Raw genomic sequence first — 24,518 nt, forward strand, 5'->3', positions numbered from 1 at the left:
GCATGTATTGGCTTGAGCAATTCGCCTCATTTTTTATGACTAAATATATATATAGGTCACTTGTTTTACAATACTTGTACCATTATATCTTGTTAGGTTAATTTATCATTTATGTATGTTTTGATTCATTTTTATTTTAACACCTGTATAACTACAAAAGAAATCATTTTAACTTTTAATTTACGAAATCAATATTTCCCTCACCCTTTTAATTTTAGTATTTTATTACTGTGGATTCATTTATTTTCGTGGTTATCAACTTTCGTGGATTAAGGAAAACGTGAATGTTCTTAGATATTTAATTTCATGGTCTTGTCAATGTCTGCATACAAGCCCATATAAAATTTGTTATTCGTTAAACATTTGAATTCGTGGTTCTCCTGTATCCACGAAAATTGGTATCCAACGAATAATAATGAATCCACAGTAATATTGTAATTTTTATTGATATTTCATTTCATCAAAATATTTTTATATATTTTTTTCTTTGAATTCCTAAAAGTAAAAGATTAATTATATCAATTCACTCGAACGGCCAGAAACGATCATGCAAGACCTGCAAACGGAAGTCTTGGTAATTTCACAGCCCGCGTTTGTAGTACAGGATAAGTGTTTGCAGTACGGATTTATATTCCAGCTGCATGTTAATGAATGTTGTTATAAATGGATTAACAAAGTGTCAAGTATAAGAAAAACAATGACCATTTCCATTTCATCGAATATATGTATAGTGTTCCCTCCTCTTAACTCTTAACTCTTTTTATGAGTAACAGTTTAACTGAAATGTATAACATTTTGCCTCTCATTTTACGACAATTGAACATGTAATTAGCACACAGAGAAGAAATGAGTAACGATTTTATAAAAAAAAACCAACTGTTTTGAAATTGATAATGAACCCCTTCCTCCAAACAATAGAAACATAGATTGGTGTATAAAATGCACCAGTTTCTCGTTAGACACACTGGACCAGGTCGCCTAGTAGCCCTTACTGTACGTTAGAATTTGTTGAAAGTACGCAAAACGACCCATCACAAACCTCACCCCTTTCCCAATCCAAATTATATTTTGTGTTCATTTGTTTTGTCTGTCCTTTGTATTAAACTTTGTCTATGATCATACATTTTGTTTTATCATTTTTTAATTAGACCAGGTAGACGGAGACAGACAGTGCAATAACAAGTGAAATCAAATACAATGCACTGGTCTGTCTTTCTCTCAATTCCTGCTTTTCCTATGTAAATCAATCACAGGGAGTAAAAGGAAGTACAATAATTTCAAAAGTTGCAGCAGTAAACTCATTCGATTAAGATAAAATGAATATTTACCATTCATTTTATTGTTAAAACTTAAAGGATTATACAATGTGGAATAACTCAATAATCACCTACTTACAATTAAAGTCGAACAGCTTAAGAAAATAATTTGTGTAACAAAAGTTTCAACAAAAGTATCGAGCTCTGTGGTAAATTCAAAGTCCATAAAAACTTGCAAAATCAAACTTGTTAATCAAAGTAATGACTGCAAAACAACTGTCAACGTTCCTGGCCAGATCATATAAAATTTATCAATTAAAACAAAAATGTCAATATGGGATCGCACAATTTTTATGTACAAAATAATTGACAGTAAAACAATTACACGAATTTATTAAAATTGCTTTTTTCATGGTTTTTGTTTATGGTTCGTTGTGTTTTTATTGAACATAGTAGTATAACCAATAGTTCTCTAGATAGATAACTGTTTTAATTTTCGTTTGATATGAAATAAGGAGATGTGTTATTATTGCCAATGAGACAACTATCCACCAGAGACCAAATGAAACAACTGTTAGAAACCATAGGTCGCCGTACGACATTAAGCAAAACCCATATCTTTAAGTTATCTATTAAAAAGCCCTGCAGTGGCGAAATGTAAAAACAATTCAAACAAACAAAAACAAGTATGCTTGTCCCAATTCAATAGTTGGCTTTTGTTGTTGTTATTTTTAGAATTCGATGTTGGTGTAGTTCTTTGTTGTTCTCTTTTTCGCATTTGCCTTAGCCTCCTCCGTATAATTAAGAAGAACTTAACATATTGTATAAACACCTGTTTCGTATCAAAGCCTATATGTTGGTCTCTAAATTTCTTTATGTTATTTTATTTTGGGTTATAGTCGTATTGTAGACTACTTCATAAACATACACAATTATTCAAAACACCGGTAACAAACATTTGTTTTTCTAGAGAAAAAAGTAAAATACCAAATATACCAAACTTCGAGGAAAATTTAAAACGGAAAGTCCCTAAGCAAATGACAAAAAGAGAACGTACCAAAGTTTGATTAATCAATAGTGTCCTTTATCTTAGGTAACGTTTATAAGTGGTGTTCACTACATGTGAGGCTATCTAGGATAGTTATTTAATACTTGAACATCAGATTGGTTCGTTTAAGTCAGCCTTTATATTTGCCAACATAAAGATCGTAACATCTTGCTGCTAAAGATGTTTGGAATATTTGTGTATTTTCTCGGACTTGTAGCAATACCTGTACTCCATGCAGCAATTCCAAATGTGTTTTGCATGGTCGAACATTGTTCAAGCCAAATGAAGGACTGTTATGAAGATTCGGATTGTAAAAATGCAATGTTGTGCATTACTAGTTGTGGAACGAATCAGACCTGTGAGTTTGATTGTCTTTATTCCTATGAAAATGATATTTTTGACAATTTTATGAAATGTATCGTTACAGATTACAAATGCATGGCAATTCCTCCACCTAAACCACCTGTCACGTGTCATCGTCCGACTAAAGTAGCAACATCATTTGACATCGAAAGCATAAAAGGCACTTGGTATATAGTTCGAGGAAAAAATCCTATTTATGATTGTTTTAATTGTCAGAACACAACTTTTGTTCGAGCTCAGCAGGGACTGTTTTCTGCAGTAGAACATTTTGACGTGAATGCAATAGACGGAACTATTAAACATAGAACAGTTGTCGATACTGTAACACAATGGACTGCAACTGCTCCTGGAATCCTAAAATACAGCAGCATTCAGATGGGACACAAAACTACTTCGGAGTGGAGAGTTCTAGATTTCGCAGAGGATTATATTTTTACCTATTATTGTGGTTCTATATCCGCTGATTATTTCTTCGAAGGGTCGGTTGTGTATTCAAAATCAACATCATTATCAAGTAGTACATTGACCAGACTACAAAGTGTTGCAACCGAAGCTGGACTCGATTTTACCAGTTATTGTCAGCCTTCTTATAACAATTGTAATTTTTAGAATTGATTGTGTTGTAGTTTTATTATGATTTCATTATAGCATCTGAAACAAAGTTTCAACCATTCAATAGAACATGAATGTCCTATTCGCCTTCCATTTCATAAACAATCCGCTATATGTATTTTTCACCGCCAAATCAATATTTTTCTAAAAAAAAATCAAAAAACCGGAGTAAAATGAAGTTAGATTGCGTCTCGTATTTCCACTGTTACTAGTTATTTTTTGAGAGAAGCACACACTTTTTTCATTAAAGACTTATTTATATTTAGATGTGATATAAACGTACTTAAATCAAAAAAATACATTCTGAGCATATACTTAGTAGAGAACAAAATAAATAAAAGGCATTGAATCTATCTTATTTAAACAATTTGAACTGTTAATGAGTAGTATCTTAATTGTTCTATTGTTTCCTCTTGATGTGTGACTGTTTCCCTGGTTTTAGTTTGTAACCCGGATTTGTTTTCGCCTAATCGATTTATGACAATTTCACATTTGTATACTACTGTCGCCTTTACTCGTATATGACTTTAAAACACCACTATTGCAGTGGATATTCAAAAGGATGTGTCCTTTCAAATTACCAATTTGCTTAAATGTGCTACTAAGATGCAATTTGAATTGATCTCTCCAACTAATGAACAGGTAAAGATTTTAGATCATGGCTATTTGAAAAGTTTGTTAAGTATGAAGCAATTACAGCGCCATTAATACTATGCTTATCGCCCAATTCCAATGTAACACCTACTTATTCGGAGCACTGGACAGGTGTAAAAAACAAACTGGATTTCATACGGAAAAGAATCATTGTTCTATTCATAACAAATAACAAGTAGATGACAAGCAAAAGGCTTAAACATTCGACTAGATGATCAGTTTGAATAGTTGATTTCATATTGCAAATTGCGAAACATTCAGGAGAATTGGTATTGAAAAAAAGCAAAATTTTTTGAATATGTAAAGTATCATTAGTTAACTTTACTTTCACAAATGAAGAAGATTGCGATTTAATCAACAGAAATAGTTGAACATTTCAAAAAGATTCATTAAAAACAAATAGAATGAAATTCAAAACAGTGTGGCTGTGGCCATTGATTGACACATTAAATTCATCCATTGACTGGGACAATTTAGGTGAACGTTTGTATGTAACGACCACTGCTCACTATGTACTTTTTAAAGACACTTAAACTATGGGGTCACCAAAGGTTCTCAACACCTTAATAAAGTAATTCGAAAAATTAATCAGAAATAACACGATGTTTTGATTTATATCAATTATATAAATCAAAACATAAAGGTTATTCCTGATTAATTTTTCGAATTATTTTATAATTAAAGGCGTTAAGAAACCTTTGGTGACCCCACAGTTTAAATGTCTATCGTAGGTACGTCGTGAACAGTGGTCGTTACAGACAAACGTTCACGTAAATTGTCCCAGTCAATGGATGAATTTAATGTGTCAATCAATGGCCACAGCCACACTGTTTTGAATTTTATTCTATCATTTAAAGCATGAACTGAAGACGAAAATCACAGAGGAAGTAAATATCGTGAGATATCAACCCTCCGCTATACCTCTATAAATAAACCAAAATAAAAAAAATATATACAAAACTAACAGAGGCTAGAGGTTCCTAGCTAAGGACAGGCTCAAAACGTGGCCTGGTAAACCATGTTTTGTGGGACCCCAAACATCCCCTGTACCTCTATGTTAAACTATTTAGTATAACAATGATGAAGGTAAATCCAGAAAAGCACTTCAGAAAAAAAGATATTTAAAGGTGTTCATTTTATTTAAGGGAACTATTCATGAAATATTTCTTTGGTTCATTTTAAGAAAATTGTATTGGCATTCTAGAAATGATATTTGGTAGTTGTATCTAATTGGTATGCTTATGTTGCGATTTATCAGTCTCGGTTCTCACTGCTCTTCAACATGGTACTTGTTTGGCTTTCTAACTATTTTGTAGTGTTGTCAACGGTTAACCGGTGAACCGTTCGAACGACCGAATACCGAATACCAAAAAGGCTAACCGGTTAACCGGATTTTTTTTTCAATTTTAATAGATTTGAAATAAATTTATATTGAAATCATTAAATAGTTATGTTTTCTTTAAAATTGTCGTCGTGGTAATTAATTTGATAGATCAATTGTCCAGTATATTGATTGCTATTGTCAATCCAAAAATATAAAATTGATTAGAATTTGTCTCTCAGCTCGGGCAAGATCTTAAGGAAACATAATTAAAAATATTTTTTTAACAGTTACTTTAAATAAGCAATACGATTAAATTTTACGATTTACTTCATTATTTCTTTTTTGATCCAATATTGTGTAGACCTACATCTGAATGTGCAATCTACGTCGTGCAAGTCTTACTTTAAACGAAATGCTAACTGAAAAACTATAAAAAGCAAACCAACGTGAATGTAATCAATGTATTAAAATACTTGAGTATCAGGAACATTTAATTCAAATTAAAACACTCCACATTATTTTCGGAGACAAGAAGAGAAAATGAAAGAATCATCGGTTTCAGACATACATGTATTCAATTCTACGATATATCAAGAATTTTTTTTTTATTATTCATTTTGAAGTTGGTACAAACGCCATAGTTGATACCATGTACATGTAGAAGGACGCCTCCGGGTGCGGGAATTTCTCGCTACATTGAAGACCTGTTGGTGACCCTCTGCTGTTGTTTTTTATTTGGTCGGATTGTTGTCTCTTTGACACATTCCCCATTTCCATTCTCAGTTTTATTTGATTATTAAAAGTCAAACTTCAACAGGAATTTTCACAGACAAGCCTTATAATACCAAAGGACAAACATAAATTCAACGTAAAATAAAAACATAAATGTACATGTATAACTTGGGCGGAAGGTAGTCACATCGACACTCATACCACATCTTCTTATACTTATATCTATGAGTAGGATACTATTGATAAGGCTTTCAAACATCAACTTAAACTACCGGTTAACCGGTTAATCGGTCGAACGATTATCCGAGTAACCGGTTAGGCAAAAGTGTACGATTTGACAACACTACTATTTTGATCTGAGCGTCACTGATGAGTCTTATGTAGACGAAACGTGCGTCTGGCGTATCATATTATAAGCCTGGTACCTTTGATAACTATTTACAAGTAATAAATGTTTTGTTCAGACTTTAGTGTTCTATGTTGTGTTTTGTATACGATTTTTTTTCTGTTTGTCTTTTCTTTTTTACCCATGTCATTGTCAATATATTTTCGATTTATGAGATTGAATGTCCCTTTAGTATCATTTGCTTCTTTTTTAATATCGGAAATGATCAGAAAAATATATATATGTCCATATAAATATGGCCACTATAGCGCTGGTCACAGTTCAATGATAGTATAAATGTTCTGCCTCTGACACTTAGTCAGCACGGAATAATTATTTCTTTGTGGACTTTAATTTAAAGGTACTTGTGACTTGGTAGGAACTTTGTAATTAATTAAACTTACACTTCATAAAATTCAGACATATAAGAATAATGAAGCATGCAAAATAAGAAGCATCAGTAGTTTACCGATGTTCATCTTCATTAATCCATTAAGATACAATGTCAAATAAAACCAAGGAGTTGCATGAACTCCTTAAGGAATATGGCAGAGTGCGTCGGCAGGGTATGTGTCTATTGATATACGTGCATCATCCACTATGCATATCCACACCAATATCTAAGAATATCAATAAACTCATCATAGATACCAGGATCAAAATTTTATATTTACGCCAGACGCGCGTTTAGTCTAAATAAGACTCGTCACTGACGCACGAATCAAAAAATGTTTAAAAGGCCATATAGAGTACAAAGTTGAAGAGCATTGAGGACCAAATATTCCTAAAAGTTTTGCCAAATACAGCTAAAGTAATCTATTCCTGAGATAGAAAAGCCTTAGTTTTTCAAAAATTCAAAGTTTTGTTAACAGTTAATTTATAATTATGAACATATCAATGGTAACTCAGGTCAACACAGAAGTGCTAAATACACGGCTCTAAGCGTGTGTAATGTAGATTTTAGTCGTCGTCCTTCATAAGTAAATAAGGACAGGTTTGTTATCAGAAGCACAATTTCTCATTATGAATTTGACAGAGGCAGGTTACTACTTGAATTCATCACCGGTTTGTAATAAACTCTAAGTTTTAGTTGTCCATTTGTGTCAATGTGGAATAAAAGATCAAGTAATGCAGCAGATTTATTAGTTTCGCTAGTATCTTGAAACTAAAGTTCCATGCGATAAATGAGATGCAACTTCTGATTGGAATGAGGGTTGTTGAGTGATAGGCAATCATATATATATCAGAATACAGAACTTAACCAGAGGTTTTATTTTCTTTAATAAGGTTTTGTATGAATTCTGCACGATCTGAGAACAAACATCAAGTGGATTACTAGTAGTAGCAGTTCACGGTTATCACCCATTCGAATACCGACTATTTGTTAAAATAGCAATCCATCAAACCCAACAAATATGTTGTCGATAAAACAGACCAGCATTTTTATGATACTACATGTATTTTAAATTTGATGTATTTGTTGGTTGGGATGAGTGTGGTTCTTACTATGATTGAAACCGACTTGATTGTCTTGTGGTAGCATGCTCGCCTCGGGTGCGAGAGATCGTTACAATGGCTGGTTGAAATCTAAGACTAGCAAATTGATAATTGCTGCTTCTCCACTAAGCACGCAGCATTTATGAGTGAAAGCAAAGACTGGTCGGCTAAGAGTCAGAATTAAGCTGTTTCTCCACTAAGCACGCAGCATTTATGAGTGAAAGCAAAGATTGGTCATCTAGGAGTCAGAATTAAGCTGCTTATCCACTAAGCACGCAGCATTTAGGAGTGAAAGCCGCGACTGGTCATCTAGGAGTCAGAATTAAGTGTCTGGGCAGGGTGACATATTTTCTTGTAGACATTTATCTTGTGAACTAGCCTATTTTTTATACAAATCACAAATATTCAAAATTTTTTCCAAATAATGGAAATGAGATGTAATTTTAATGACAATGAGACAACTCTCAACCAGAGGCCAAATGAAACATAAAAGTAAATGACTAAAGGTCTTCGTTTGACCGGTATTCGGCCGAGACCAGGTAAAGTCTAGCAAAGTTTGAACCAGTTATAACATATCTTGATGGTAATGTTCCTGTCGTCTCACAAGAAAAACGGCATGGACATAAGATAGCAAAGGTTAAAAATTGTTCAAGGATGATATAAATCGTGTCAAAACTCTAAATTTGTTTTCACAATTGTCAAGAGAAGATAAGACCATAGATATATCTAGGCTAAGACTAACCTTCATTATGTACCTTTAGCGTATAATTTAATATGTTGTTCACGAAATCCTCAGGGAAATTTCACATTGTAGTAAATTAAGTATTTGATTTCATTCGCTCATCTTTTAATATAGGTTAGTGAGTTAGTCCAAACTAATAAATGAAGCTAATTTTAAGAACTAGTTTTAGAAAAAAATTGAAAATTTAGTGTGGCTTAACTGTATAATGTTAACATGCCAATAATACGTTAATGACTATCAACTGTGCTTGAAAACAGGCGAAACAAACGAACGTTATTCGCTTTCTTTTTTAAGATTTCTAATTGTATATATTCTTTTGTCTTTTGTCATTAAGACAAGTTACATGATAGCCTTGGTCATTTACGGAACAAGATTAGTCCCATCAACTGTTTATGTGTCTAGAACCGATATCTTTCTTATGATTATTCTCCTCATTAGGATAATATGTTTGGGTGAATTTGAATGTTCGGTTGTAAAGACATATTAACTGTTCTTACTTATTTTAAGATAACCTTAAACAAACGCACACAAAATACACGAAACCGAAATGATAACCTGAACGAATTAAATCAATGATTTGAAAAAAATATATATAAATGCGTTAAAGGTCCTACGATTACCTCATGGTGTACTTAATACTTTTACCTCACGTGTTTCCAAGGCCATGCACGAGCCTCGTTCACCTTTCTACAAATTTCTCCTCTGAAAATATCTTTCAAGTTTAAACTACTGAATATTCAATTTTTTTGTTTCAAAATAAGTTTATTCAGCTGATCAATAAGTTAAATAGACCGAATCTCAACGCACGCGGGCTCTATCAACAACATTTAAGTAAAAATTAAGATTCACTATACGGTTTTAATGCTGTCGCTTTTTTAATTATGACCACTGATAACGTTTTACAATTTAATAATAGCTATTAAATATTTATTTACACCAATTACTTTTCAGAAATCTATAGATGTCTAAATGTTCAACAATTACTATTTGCTGGCTCACAATAGGCGTCAAACTTTAATCCGACAGAAGAAGCAACATTTTCTAGTTTTGAAATGACTTTCTTCGAAAGAGTTTCGGTCTTTGAATATACAACCGATCCATGAAAAGGATCTTTCCCGTTATTTGTTCCACAGTAATATGAATATACATAATCGTCACCATAATCCAAAATTCTCCATTCCAAAGTGTCTCCTCCTGACGCACTATCAAATTGTAGAATTCCAGGAGTGGAAACATTCCATTGGAGCACTGTCCAATCATGGGTCAATAAGCTTTTCGTAATGTTCAACCGCATAAAATGTGTTATTGTGCATTGCCAAAAATGTTATATTATAACAATTTTAAAAACAATCGCGATCCGGATTTAATCCTCTGACGACATACCATGGCCCATAAATGTAACCTGCATTGAAAGACGTATCTAATTTTTTTGGCCGATTACATGTATCTGCAGTGACAAAAAATGGCAAACAAGCAACGAGGAGAAAAAGAAAATGTGTTCCATACATTTTCAGCTGTTTTATCCCAGAAGTGTGACATAGAGCTCAGAATTTAGGATATTCTGATGGAATACCTACATGTATACATGTACCTTAAATAGTTACTTATTTAATTTGGTTGTCTTATCTCTAATATTCTCGTTTGGTCAATCAGACAAATTCTTTGATGCCAATTACACTTATACATCCCGTCATTGTGATTTTGTTTTATGATAACTTTTGCATTCTTGTCGTTCATTTTTACCAGGTGTACTTTGTCAATATATGCCTTTTTGTGTTTCTATATTACATATGACGTGGCTCTGCACTTATACATCCCGTCGTATTGTAATTGTGCCTTGAAAAAAAATCCTTTTTGCTAATATGCTTTGTCAGTATGCCTATTTGTAAAATTAAAAATTGAAATATGGAATGTGTCAAAGAGACAACAACCCGACCAAAGAGACGAAAATAGCCAAAGGCCACCAATGGGACTTCCACACAGCGAGAAAATATCATGTCCAGAGGCATGCTTCAGCTAGTCCCTAAACAACACTGTGAACTTTTTCAGTGATAATGGACGTCATACTAAACTCTGATATATATAAATAAAACTAAAATTCAAATTCAAACAAGACTCACAAAAGACAGAGGCTCCTAACTTGGGAAAGGCGTAAAACTGCGCCTTTTAAGCTTGCATGCTTTTCGTGTCAATGAAGACGGTAAAAGTACTTTGCATTGTATATATTTTGCAGCATTTTGGTGAGTATTATCATTTACATTAGGCAAGGGTTGGTGTGTTATTCTCATATTTCTATGTTTAGTTCGGAAAATGGAAAAGGAAATGCTTTCCAAATGTCCTTTCCGTCACCCGATTAGGTTTGAGTTCATGATATATATAACCGTTTCCAATGTAAGCACATGTTCAGTAAAGATATATCCGAACAGCTATGCACTTCAACATACTTTATTGGATCACAATTGTTTTTAAAGCTGACTATGCTGCCTGTGTTTTGCTCCTTGTTGAAGGCCGTACGTGTTATCTACAGTTGCTAACTAACTCTTATGTCGTTTGGTTTCTGATGGAGAGTTGTCTCATGCCACATCTTCTTATATTTTTATTAAATGAACTAAATATCTTAGTTAAAACTAAAATTAGTTTGTAAATAGCAAATTAGAGCCTAGGACAAACAGCAAAATAACAACAGTTACTGTACTTGACAATGCATTTCTCTCAACATGGGATATAACTGTTAGATTTCGTATACTTTGCAAATAACCATGGTAATCCAAATCACCTGCGTGCGATTACGCGGTACATTCTTGTTATACTTGTTTGTTTGGAATCAACCAAATTGAGAATGGAATATATATATTATCGTTGCAGGAACTAGATTAAATGTAATCCAAACACTATGTTTTCCATTGATACGATGCTTGTTATTTGACTTTTTTTTTGTGTGTGCTTTGCTTGAGTTCTGTTTGAGTTTTACACCTATATAAGGTTTCTTGTTTAATTTACTTTCTTATCTTCTGGACTGAAGCATGTGTCTTGCACACTCATTTGTCTGTCTATAGATAAAGGAGTAGGTACGGCTGTCTATGGAATATTAGTACCCGAGGGGATTTACCCCCTCATTTTCCAGTGTTTCGGTACAAGAATGACGCTGTTTATCATCTTCAAACGTGTTATGTATTCTTTTATTTGTCTTTATGAATATTACTTTTTCATGTTAAGTCTGTTTTAGTGATATCTAATTGACGTGACTCTGTACTTATACATTCCGTCATTGTGTTATTGTTCTATGATAATTTTCGTATTCTTGTCTTTTAATGCTAATATGCTTTTTTGTGCTTCTTTGCTACATATGTGTTTGTTTTCACAGTGATTAAGTTATAACACAATATTGACTGCTGTAACCTTGTTTGTGACATTTATACCTATTATGTCTGTTTGTTTTGTTTTGTCACAGTCATGGCAGTCAATATAATGGATTTTGATGCGACTGTCATACAAGTGAGAGATTTAGTAGGCTACAAAACCAGTTTTAATCCAACATTTTCTACGTAAGAACATGCCTGTACCAATTCAGGAATATTCCAGTTGTTAACCATTCATTTGATGTGTCTGATCTTTAGATTTTGACATTTGATTTAAGCTTCGTATTTTATCATAGTTTTGATTAAAAATCGTTTGATAAGTTGATTGTTCTTGTCAGAACAACATATCCTTGAAATGAATATCATAAATAAACAAGTCTTTTTGTTGTTGGGATGTACAAGTACCCGGCCACGTCCACTTGTGTTTTTGTTCATCTGATGAGTTAAGCCTTTTTCAACTGATTTCTATAGTTCGTTCTTATGTTGTACTGTTATACCACTGTCCCAGGTTAGGGGAGGATAGGGATCCCGCTAAAACGTTTAACCCCGCCACATTCAGTATGTATGTGCCTGTCCCAAGTCAGGAGCCTGTAATTCAGTGGTTGTCGTTTGTTTATGTGTTACATATTTGTTTTTCGTTTATTTTTTGTACATAAATAAGGCCGTTAGTTTTCTCGTCTGAATTGTTTTACATTGTCATTTCGGGGTCTTTTATAGCTGACAATGCGGTATGGGCTTTGCTCATTGTTGAAAGCCGTACGGTGACCTGTAGTTTTTAATTTCTGTGTCATTTTGTTCTCTTGTGGAGAGTTGTCTCATTGGCAATCATACCACATCTACTTCTTTTTTTTTATTTAAGAATTGAATGCTTCTTTTTGTAACTTCATTGGGGTGTAAAAGCGTTGACTGAAGTACATTTGTATTCTAAAAATGTGCGCACGGTCAATGCTTTTACAGTTGTTCCCTATGAAGTTACAAAAATTAGCATTCAATACCCATAATTACACTAGGATCATGAAAACACGATTTTATCAAGTTTTTATTCAATTTACCTGTGCACATTTGTGGGACCTCGTGTCATCATAAATGATAAATTTTATTGTGTAATGAAATTGCTTAATGAATAACGCGAGATTGCAGAGCAGCCAATCAGAATCACATATTATAATGAAATATACATCTAATGTAATTATAAAGTCACCAAGTCATCCATAATATAATTAATGCCCCATTCTAAAGTGGCATTCCATTCTTAATGTTGGATCCGAAGGATTCCATGCGTTTTTGCATTCCATTTCACAACTGTTGAATTTAGGATATGATATTGGGTTGAGTCATTGCGTTTCAAAACAGAATGCCAAACATAAACTGTGATGTACAAGATAAAATTTAAAATTGGCAATCGTAAACTGTAAAAAATTGTGTTTAAATCCTAAACACAATTTTTAATACATTTTTGTGCACTTTTTTTACACGTTTTGATCTGAACCTGATTAGTTAAACAATGTGTTTAGGATTGTGTTGAGTTTTAAAATTTGATTTGGAGTCCTGAACATATTCAAGACATATGTAGTATATTCAATGTGCTTACTAAGCACTGCATCCAGATATTAAACATATTATAATAATAAACACGTTTAGAAGAGAAAAAAACATGTCATACAAGTGTTTATTTTCTAAGCACTTTTTGTTTTAATGTGCAGCAAGGGTTAAAGTCTTCTAACATGATACTAAGTTCCAACGACTAATGTCACACAATTTGTTAACTGTCTTGGTTCGGTGACAAGTATCATTAATTGAAACAGTTGAAATCTTGGAAACTATTGAAATGAACTTTTGAAATAATGCTAGTTAGAAATAAATGTAAGTACTAGTTATGTTGTGCTCGTCTTTAAAACGTTATCTCTTACTTAAATTCGATCAAGGTCTTTGTTTTGCCATGACCGATTCTAAATTTAAATCCAGCCTACTATTGGTATCGAATTTGAGTTTTCGGTCGTTTCTATTGCTTTCTTTCTAGATTGTGAGTTGCTTTTTTAATAAATAAATTAAGGTAAAATTTAACATTTTCAGAATATGAAGGACTACAGTTGTATCTTTAAATGTAAAAAAACTATTTGTTTTGAGTTTAACCATTTATTACATGTTGTGAAAATTTGAAAATGGTAATTCATTTCAGAGATTTGTTGTGACATTTATTAAAACAGATCGTCGGATATTTGAGGATATATCTTATCTGGAAACTCTAAATGGAAAATACATTGAAAGCAGAGTTGTTTGAGAAACAAAACAATTTTAATTCATATATATTTAATAGATTACTAACATCTCACAATTCGCTAGGTTGGTCACAACGATCAAAGCGTATTTTGCAGTAATTGTCCAAATTTAATCCAATCGAAGTTGCCACTTTTTCGAGCTTAGATATAGTATCATTTGATAGAGTAGTAGTTCTTGAAAGGATAACAGATCCCTCGAATGGAAAACCACCAGAATATGTCCCGCAGTAATATACATACGCATAATCGTCATTTAAACCTAGGTCTATAATTCTCCATTCTAATGAATAATTAACATCATCACTGTCAATGCGAATGACCCCAGGAGTTGTCGAATTCCATTGAGTGAGGGAAGATTCAATTTTATAGTGTATAGTTGTAGCGTTCATTATCTCAATGTAGTATTCCTCTGCAAAAAATAATCCCTGATGTGCAGGATAAAATGTGATGTTATGACATTCGTAGCAATCATTATTTCGGTTAAGTCCTCTGACAAAATACCATGATCCGTCTAGACTACCGATATCAAAGGATGTATCAAGTCTTTTGGGCCTTTGACAAGTATTTGCAGCAAAAATGGCGGAAAGACTTACCAAGCAAGCAAGTAACAATAAAACTTTCATTGTGTGCGCTGTGAAATGTTATCGAAACAAGAACATAACATAAAATTTTGAGTGACTTTCTTGTTGTACTGTGTTATCTCAAATGTTCTAATATCTCTACTTGTTTTGAAAATTAGGGGAGCCAATAACTATTATCAAAATTTAAACGAATTGAAGAAGCCTTATGTTCAAGTTTATCTTGTGAAAAGCGGGAGTTCTTGACTAAAAGTTTCAATTTCCATTCAAGGTGATATAGCTCTCGAGTTTCTCTATCTGAATCAATGTTGTAGATAAATGACATTGTTCTAACAACAAATTTCTTTCTAATACTCAACCAAATAATACGGCAATGAACACAAAACATTTTTTGATATTTTTCCTATGCGTAATTACAAAATCATTCAAAATAAATTGCGTAGTAACAGGTTGTCTTTGTTAATCTTCATTGTGACAAATTAATAAAAAGCAAGCAAACCATTATTATATAAGCTCTTTCTCATGAGTCTAACTTTATGATAAGTGAAGTAAACAAATGTAAATATTGAAATAGAAAAAAATATTTTTTGTGTATTTATTCAATTATAAACGTTCATATCAACATACGAAGATGTGGGTGATTGCAAATGAGACAACTCTCCATCAGAGACGAACATAACTGATAAGCTAGCAAATATAAGTCACCGTACGCACAGTTTAGTTACTCGTAAATGTAATCACATTGATCAATTAAGTCTGGTTTGCAGTAGCTATTCCAATTCCACCCTAAAGAGGTCGCAATGTGGTCAAGTTTCGACACAGTTTCGTCCGATATTGATGTCGTTCGAGAAAGGACAACTGATCCTTCGAATTGATATCCCCAGTTATATGTCCCACAATAGTATGCATAGACGTAGGTGTTGTTTTGCGCGTAATCGAGGACCCGCCATTCCAAGGTAGCATCTGAAGCTGAACTGTAGAATCGAACTATCCCTGGTGTTGAAGCGTTCCACTGCGATACACTCGATTTGACGTCAAAATGTTCGGTTGAGTCATTTAGTTTTAAAATATAATGTTCCTCAGCAATGAAGGCCTGTGGTAGTACAGGAAGAGGTAAAAAAGTAATGTTACGACAATCGTAGCAATCAAATTGTGAGTTCAGTCCACGAACAACATACCAGGTTCCATCAAGACTTGTAAAATCAAACGATGTCTCTAGTCTGTTTGGTCTTTGACACGTGTCTGCTTCTGTATGTATAATTAATGGTAGCACAATGCATGTAGCAATCAAAATCAAAACATATGTTTCCTTCATTGTTCTCAAAACTATAGCAATGATGAAAGTAAACAAACAGGAAAGTAATTTCACTATATCTATTTTGACCTTGTGGTGCTATCTTTACATTCTAGTATCTTGTTGTCCATATATAAGTCGTAAATAGAATATGTGTACTAGTACTTTAAATCACGTTATCAGGCACGTAGATACCTTTACGTCAAAACGCCCGGGCGTAAACTTGATTTTTGGTAAAAAAATATTTTTATCTAAATAAATTAAAAAGAACTGGTTCAAAGCACATGAGCCTTCTAAATCTTTCTTTAGACAGTAGCTTTAATTGCGAATAAAAGTGACAACATTTATTTTTTTTTTTTCAATCAAATGGTACCGTGTTATATTTTTGTTCATTTTTTTTTTGTCAGTCTGAATCTACTGTGAATTCTACTTACTTTCCTTTGGTTTAACTGAAGCATTTCATTATCTGCTGAAATTCGATATATGTTTGCATTTCTATCAAGCCTGCAACAGTATTTCGCGAAAGAGAGACATATAGAGATCATAGATTTCGTTGGCGTCGTCACCATCTATAATACTAAAATTACGAGGTCCAATTTGTCAGCCGTCATCACGTAAAAACGACGAATCACAGAATTCAACTTTATATATAACTAATATAGTACAAAGGTGTAGATTAAAAATTACACCACTCCAGGCCCTTTTGTTTTCCACGTAATTAATATTGCCAATAATTAAGAAGTTCCGGGTCGAGTCCGCTACCGATACCAATACCAATAGTATATTCACCTGTTACCTATTACCTTATCTGTACGTTCCGCATCTGACAGGCGCACCACCAAACGTTGTATTCAGGATTAATATGCTATATACACGGGTCATGACCACAGGGTTGACACTACTAAATTGTCAAATTGTTACCTATTGTAGTATTTTAATCAGTAAGACTTTCTAAGATAACAATACGAATACTAAAAATCTGGACTAAAAATAAGGCGTATAGGTACAGTTTTCAATTTGTTAGCGGGCATGACGTAAAACAGCGAATCAAAGAATTCAACTTTATTTATAACTAATATAGGACAATGCTGTTGATTAAAAAATACTCCATTCCAGGACCTTTTGTTTTCCAAATAATTAATATTATTATTTCAGTTCGACGGGTTCAAACAGAAAGACTTGAAAGCAGAGAAAAAACTGTGTATCTTATAATCAGATGACAATACTAATACTAAAATAAGGCTTGCGCATAGTTATATACTTTAATTCAGTCACGAACCCGTGATATCACGGGTGTGTTCTAGTATAGATTAAGTATGTGGTTTAAGATATTTTGAATATCGTTGATTTTGTCAAACCTTCATGGAATTTTCAAAAAGTTGGACAGAAGCTTTTTGTGATCAAAAGACGTAAGAGTACCAGATCATAATGATGAAATAATATTTCGAATGTTCCCGTATTTTACTGATAAAAAGGAATTTCTTTTTGAAGTTAACAACTAGATACAGTCAGGCTTAAAAGTTTGTTGCACATCAATAACTTTGTCAACCCTTCATTGAATTTTATGAATCTATGGCAGAAGTTTTTTTATGATTAAGAAAAATTTTGAAAGTATTATTTTTTTCATTCTCCAGTTGACAACGGACTTTTAGCAATTAACAGTCGTTCTGGGATTATTAGTTTTACATGATCAATTTGAAAACCTACAGAGATTTTCAAAAAACTTGGGTGAAGTTAATATTCCAGATCAAGATTTTTTTTTAAGAAAATGTTTGATTTTTTTAAAAACCTGTAATGAACCGAAAAATAAATTCTCATTTCGCGGGAAGTAATCCCAGGCAAAATCAAGGTTCTTAACGGAACCCTTGACGAATTTTCATAATAAACCTGAACATCTGTGAAAATTATTAACTTCATGTCATTAACGAAATTTACACAAACAAGAGGTTTTAGTTTAAACATATTTTGTTATAGTGGATTGGGAAACAAGTTATTGTAACTTATATTAATCACTTTCCACTTTGCGGGTGCGAATGCTGCCTTGTAGCGGCATTAGCCCGCTCTTTTTCGAAATCTACAAGGGTGTCTTTTACGTGCAAGAGATATGGCTCTCTCTCAACACGGGTCAACCATTTATCGTCCTCTTCCGACGGATTATCGTGTCGTTTCCTTAAGACCATACTCGCAAATGGTGTCAAGGGAGTGCCGAAAATTCAGTCCCTGAAATTTTCATCCCGGAACGGGAATCGAACCAGGAACCTTTGTGTAAGCAGTCGGAGGTTTTTTATCGAGTGCGGCTCCTTTTTTACACATATTAAAGTCACTGGTTTGGAATTTTTCTCTTAAACCAATGACCATTAGATTCCAAATCAACACAATATAAATACTAGTAAACTAAACATAAGAGATAAACAAATTAGAGTCTAAAGTATGTTGCTATTGATGATTTTTTAGTGACATAAATGGTATCTCTTTCTCCATAACTCGTTTTCTTGAGGGGGCGAACGTACCCAGAACCAAAGTGGCTGCTTTAGTCTGGACCCGATACGGACCCTCAAAACACTCGATGAGGTTTGGGCGTACACTTGAAAATAGCCTAGCTACGCCACTGGTTATATTTAAGATGTTATATTTAAGATGGTAAAACCATGTGTTAACTTGAAGCTATTTCAAAGTTACAGCTCTACGATATTTTTCTATAAAAAAAATGCCTGTAAGAACTTAAGAGGCATGTTGTAAGAACTGTTCCTATATATTCTTTGTATTATGGCGCTGTCAGTTTATTTTAGACTAATGAGTCCGTATATATTGCCTCTCTTTTACGGCGGTGATATGTCAGTAGTTTGGCGGTTTTATGCCAATCAATTTCGGGTTTAATTTCACATATTTGAATCAATCAGATTTAATAGAAATTTCATACCAAGTTCCTATCTAGTTCTAAAACATGAAGACTTTTTATTCACTCAAATAACATCACGTGTACTTATCTTAAAGAACAACAACATAATTTCAAATGACCAATTAAGTAATACGATTAAGAACACAACACGTTTTCAGATTTTTTCTTACGTTGTTAAAATAAATTACAAGACTATATTATTTTTTATCACAAATTGCTAGGTACCGTTTGTCTTTGTTAAGTCTTACTTTGTGATTAGTGAAATAAAGTTAAAACAAATGTCAATAAAAGTCTAGTATTTTTAATTAAAAACGTTCATATACACATAATAAGATGTGGTATGATTGAGGCAACTCTCCACCAGAGTTTTTAAAAATGAGAAGCTAGCAAATATAGGTCACCATATGCACAGTTTAGTTCCTCGTAGATCTAATCACATTGATCAATTAAGTCCGGTTTGCAGTAGCTTTTCCAATTCCACCCTAATGAGGTCGCAATGTGGTCAAGTTTCGACACAATTTCGTCCGATATTGACGTGGTTCTAGAAAGGACAACTGATCCTTCGAATTGATATCCCCAGTTATATGTCCCACAATAGTATGTATACACATAGGTGTTGTTTTGAGCGTAATCGAGGACCCGCCATTCCAAGGTAGCATCTGAAGCCGAACTGTAGAATCGAACTATCCCAGGAGTCGAAGCGTTCCACTGCGATACACTCGATTTGACGTCAACATGTACGGTTGATTCATTTAATTTTAAAATATAATGTTCCTCAGCAATGAAGGCCTGTGGAAGTATAGAGAGAGGTAGAAAAGTAATATTACGGCAATCGTAGCAATCAAATTGTGAGTTCAGTCCACGAACAACATACCAGGTTCCATCAAGACTTGTAAAATCAAACGATGTCTCTAGTCTGTTTGGTCTTTGACACGTGTCTGCTTCTGTGTGTATAATTAATGGTAGCACAATGCATGTAGCAATCAAAATCAAAACATATGTTTCCTTCATTGTTCTCAAAACTATAGCAATGATGAAAGTAAACAAACAGGAAAGTAATTTCACTATATCTATCTTGACCTTGTGGTTCTTGTGCAATCTTTACATTCTAATTTCTCTATATCTTGTTGTTCGTATATAAATCGTAAATAGAATATGTGTACTTTCAATCACGTATATTTTAAAGGTAGATTCAAGATAAGGGTAAAACAATGTGCTAACTTGAAGACTTCTTCACTGTTACAGCTCTTCGACTTCTTTTTTATACTTAAAAAACAATGTTTATAAGAAACACGTTTTTATGATTGTTCCGACATTTTCCCGGCTAAAGCATTTGATCTTTTCTTGATTAAAAGTAGTTTGATGAATACTTCTTGAAATACCAATGTTTATTGAAAATTTGTGACTTGGTGAGCGTTGGGTTGGAGACATAAATCTGTAAGGACAACGACAAAAGATCTAAATCCTTATAACGAGTGTAATTTGATGAAAAGTGCCTCGATTATGATTTTAATAAAAATTTCCTACCTAGTTTATATTTTTCATTGGAATAACATTATACGTGTAGTTAACTTAAAGAACATTAAAAACAGTATTAAAATTTTGTTCATTATTTTACAATAAAACAATGGTTATTTGTTCTGTGTTTTAATTGCTTCGTGCCAATAGTTAAAATATTACTTATGAAACTGTTGCGTTTTAATTACTAACATAATGAGGTATAATTCTACTGTAGTTTATTAGTTTTGCCTAGTTCGTGCTTTGATATTAGTTTCTACAACTTTCTGAAGGAATTACTCTTTGGAATTGGAATATGACTAGCAATGTATGAAATTATTTGTTCGTTCTTCGGCTTTGTTTTCCACAACTTCCAATAGAAAGCAACGCTTTGAAGTATGGCTGCCAATTCATTGCAGTATTTTGTAAAATTCCTTATATATCAAAGTGATAATATTGGTGGCGTTTTGAACTTGCAGTGAGGTAATAGATATTTAAGAAGATGTGGTATGAGTGCCAATGAGGCAACTTCAGAGTCACAATTTGTAAAAGCAAACCATTATGAGTCGAAGAACAGCCTTCAACACGAAACATTGGACTGTAAAATATCATTTGAAATGGCTTAATCCAATTAAAAGACATATTAGAAAAACAAGTGAACATACACTGAACGAATACATTTGATCTATGACACAATGTTAATACCAAATTAATAAAACAAGGGAGTTTTGCTACAATGTATATGTTGAAGACATCACTGTTACTTTTACATGGGGAAAAGTCATTTATACAGCTTGGTATATAGTATGGTTTTAATTTGCTCAATATTGAAGGTTGTACAGTAACACAGTCTTCAATATCTGGTGGATAGTTGTATCATCGGCAATTATACTGCATCTCCTTATTTTGTTTGACAAAGGTCTGTCCCTTTTCTATTGATTTTTTATATTTACGCATAAATACTTGAATTCATACACAATATTTCTTTCTTATTTATTGATACATATCATGACAGCGTCAATCTGCTTCTTATGTAACGTCCAACGACAAGACGTTGACATTATGACGTTATCGACCCCCTATGAACGTCCTCTTAACGACAATGGAGATAAAAGGCATCGCACGAAAACCTAAAAAGGAAATAATTATGCAAACTCCAACAGTGAAGACAACAGATTTGTTTTGCATTCCGAATATTAAAGAAATAATGTCTGCTTTACCTATAACGTAAGTTTGCTGTAAATACTAATTATTTTTTTCGGTTAATTTGCGGTTTTATATATCGCGACTTTTTCTAACTGCAGAAAATAAGGCAAGCTTACTAGATCTTTTGATTATGTCATTCCCACTGTACTATATGTATATATATATCTTGGACTTTCAATTTATTATTCAGGTTAGAAAAGAAAAACGTTAGTCTATATCACACAAAGGTTAGAGAAATGAAGAGAAGTATAGAGCAGCATAAAAGAATGTATAATAGATTAATGATACAGCAAGAAGTGAGTAAAAAGTGTTGAATTGTTTACTCCAAGGAAGAAAAAAATATAATGAAATAAAACATTAACATAATATGAATAATCAAGTCAATGAGACGACAACCTAACGACACATAAAAGTCAAAGGCAGAGAAATTTGTAAATGTGATAATTCACTTGTTTTCCAATCCAAGAAAAACTGTCATATTTTTATTTGTTTATGTTATCGTAATAAAAACAAGAATTTGTCCATAGTACATGTTCAGTGGACCGTGAAATTGGGGTCAGTACTTTAATTTGGCATTAAAATTAGAAAAATCATATCATAGAGAACATGTGTTGTAAGTTTCAAGTTGATTGGACTTCAACTTCATCAAACAATATACCTTGAACAAAAACTTTAACCTGATACGGGAAAAAACGGACGAAACGACGAACGAACGGAGGCACAGACCAGAAAAACATAATGCCCCTCTACTATCGTAGGATGGCATAAAAGACTCATAAAAATGTCAACATACGGTCTTCAAGAATAGAAAATTGTAATGTGTTAGACGTATATGGAATATAAACTTCATAAAATATGATATTACAATATGCAATAGATATAACAAAAGTATTACAATTCTATACTCTTCTTGGCAGTTGTGTCGGATTGAAATGATAGATGATCCACTGTATGGTGTGTTTGTTTTTCCCTGAAAGTCTATTTATAGGAAATGTTTTGTCTATCGTTTCAGCTGAGCTGGTTGGTCCAAAGAGATGTTGAAAAGTACAAATTACGCCTCGACGTAGCCATATGCGACTTTTATTACTTGTTTGACAAGCTAAGCAACTGTCAAGTACAAGCAAAGGAGAAATCTATCAAACAGCTGAAAGAACTTTTCCAGCAGAAGAAAGACATTGCATCAAGACTAGAATTAAAATACCACACATTGCTGGCCGAGGAAGTCATGACGAGAACAGCAATAAAACTGGTAAATTATTAATTTTTTTTTCTGGATATATCTTTTTCAAACTGTTAAAGTAAAACCGTGATTTTATCCATTGTAGGACAATATGTATAAGATCCCGTCATAAAAGATCTTTAGGACATTGCACATGTTCTTAGGGGAGAAGAACTGTTATAATATTTGGAAAATGTAGAAAAAAGAACAACAATAACCAGGAATGTTGCAACTTTTAAAAATATAAACCAATTTGTTACTACATATTGATACATGTATCGCAAATTCTTAGATTCTTTGTATATCGAATTTTAATATAACCTACATTTACATATGTTTCAGCTGGAACGCAGTCTGTGGGAATATCTGAAATTTCATTTGGTGGACAAAAAGGCGAGAGGTCCATCATTCAAACAAACAAATGTAAAGTAAGTATACAGGACTGTTTTTATTATTTTGATTCAGATAATCATGCCTCTATATACACTGTTTTAATCTTTATTCAGAAGATAACTAATTTGACAAAGTCAGTGCGATTTAAAAACTGAGTCTGAATTTTAACAGACTGAAGATAAAAATTCACATTCAACATTTTTCGCTAGCTTTCGACATTTTTTCCTGCTAAGCTCTTTGCCATATCAATTTTTTACTGTTTTATGTACACATCTAAAAATGGTCGTTTTGTTGACAGGTATTGGTACGATAAAGTGGGTCTACAACGTTGTTCTATAAATGTAGAAAACATGAAAGAGAATTTCAGCTCTAAATACAACTTTACTCTTCCTCTGGTGAGTATGATACATGACAAGATATCAATAATCAATAATCAAACCCAATCCACTCTGAAATAAGGAAGGCTTTTGCACTTCATTTTTGTTAACTAAATAATGGCACGACCTTTCAATATATTCAGTCAATATTTGTTTTGTTTGACGAAAGGTTATTAAATATTGAGAGAGAAAAACAAAACAATTTCAATATTTTTTTATTTGTATGGGATTAAACGTCATCTTGACATTGTGCTGAATTTATATTTCACCTCGAATTAACAGACCGTTTTGATTCTTTTACAGGAATTTCTTAACCAGAAAGGATTTGATAAGAAGTTACCGCAGCTAGACAAATCTTACATATAAAGATCCATTTTTACAGCTGTTCAGTGTAAAAGAGAGGGAGAGAGAGAAATTTATATTAAATAATGTATTCATATAGGTCTATATTAGTATTCAATAAAATTGCTAAATTAGTTGTCTTGTCAATTTTGCCATTTGATGTGTTTAAATGCATTTTCTGTTAAATTCCAACATTATTATAGCTTCAGTTGTTGCAAGGTTAGCTAAAGACTATTGTTATATTTCATTATCAAATATCATGCACAAGGGCGTAGCCGATAATACGTACATAGAGAGGTTCTTCAAAGATTATGCAAGATCATCCATCATTAGGTTTCTACGCCAAGTGATCTATGAAAATGAGATCAAATATGTCCTGCCAAATGGAAATCTACACATAACAGTCATTTTGTAAACCAAATTTAATAGATTGACATATGACTTCCAGAGGCAAACTAATGG

The 24,518-nt window shown here is 32.9% G+C and overlaps 1 protein-coding gene across 1 annotated transcript; it reads left to right on the forward strand.

Annotated features, from left to right (window-relative positions):
- The first annotated feature begins 21,592 nt into the window (after nucleotides 1-21,592).
- Nucleotides 21,593-24,190, forward strand: LOC143070729 (uncharacterized). Its single transcript, XM_076244906.1, has 6 exons — nucleotides 21,593-21,746; nucleotides 21,916-22,021; nucleotides 22,738-22,974; nucleotides 23,287-23,372; nucleotides 23,636-23,732; nucleotides 24,018-24,190. Exons 1-6 carry the CDS (start codon nucleotides 21,601-21,603, stop codon nucleotides 24,078-24,080), a joined length of 735 nt encoding a protein of 244 aa, XP_076101021.1. The 5' UTR covers nucleotides 21,593-21,600; the 3' UTR covers nucleotides 24,081-24,190.
- The last annotated feature ends 328 nt before the right edge of the window (nucleotides 24,191-24,518 follow it).

This window comes from Mytilus galloprovincialis, chromosome 4, assembly GCF_965363235.1.
Source record: "Mytilus galloprovincialis chromosome 4, xbMytGall1.hap1.1, whole genome shotgun sequence".
NCBI lineage: Eukaryota > Metazoa > Mollusca > Bivalvia > Mytilida > Mytilidae > Mytilus > Mytilus galloprovincialis.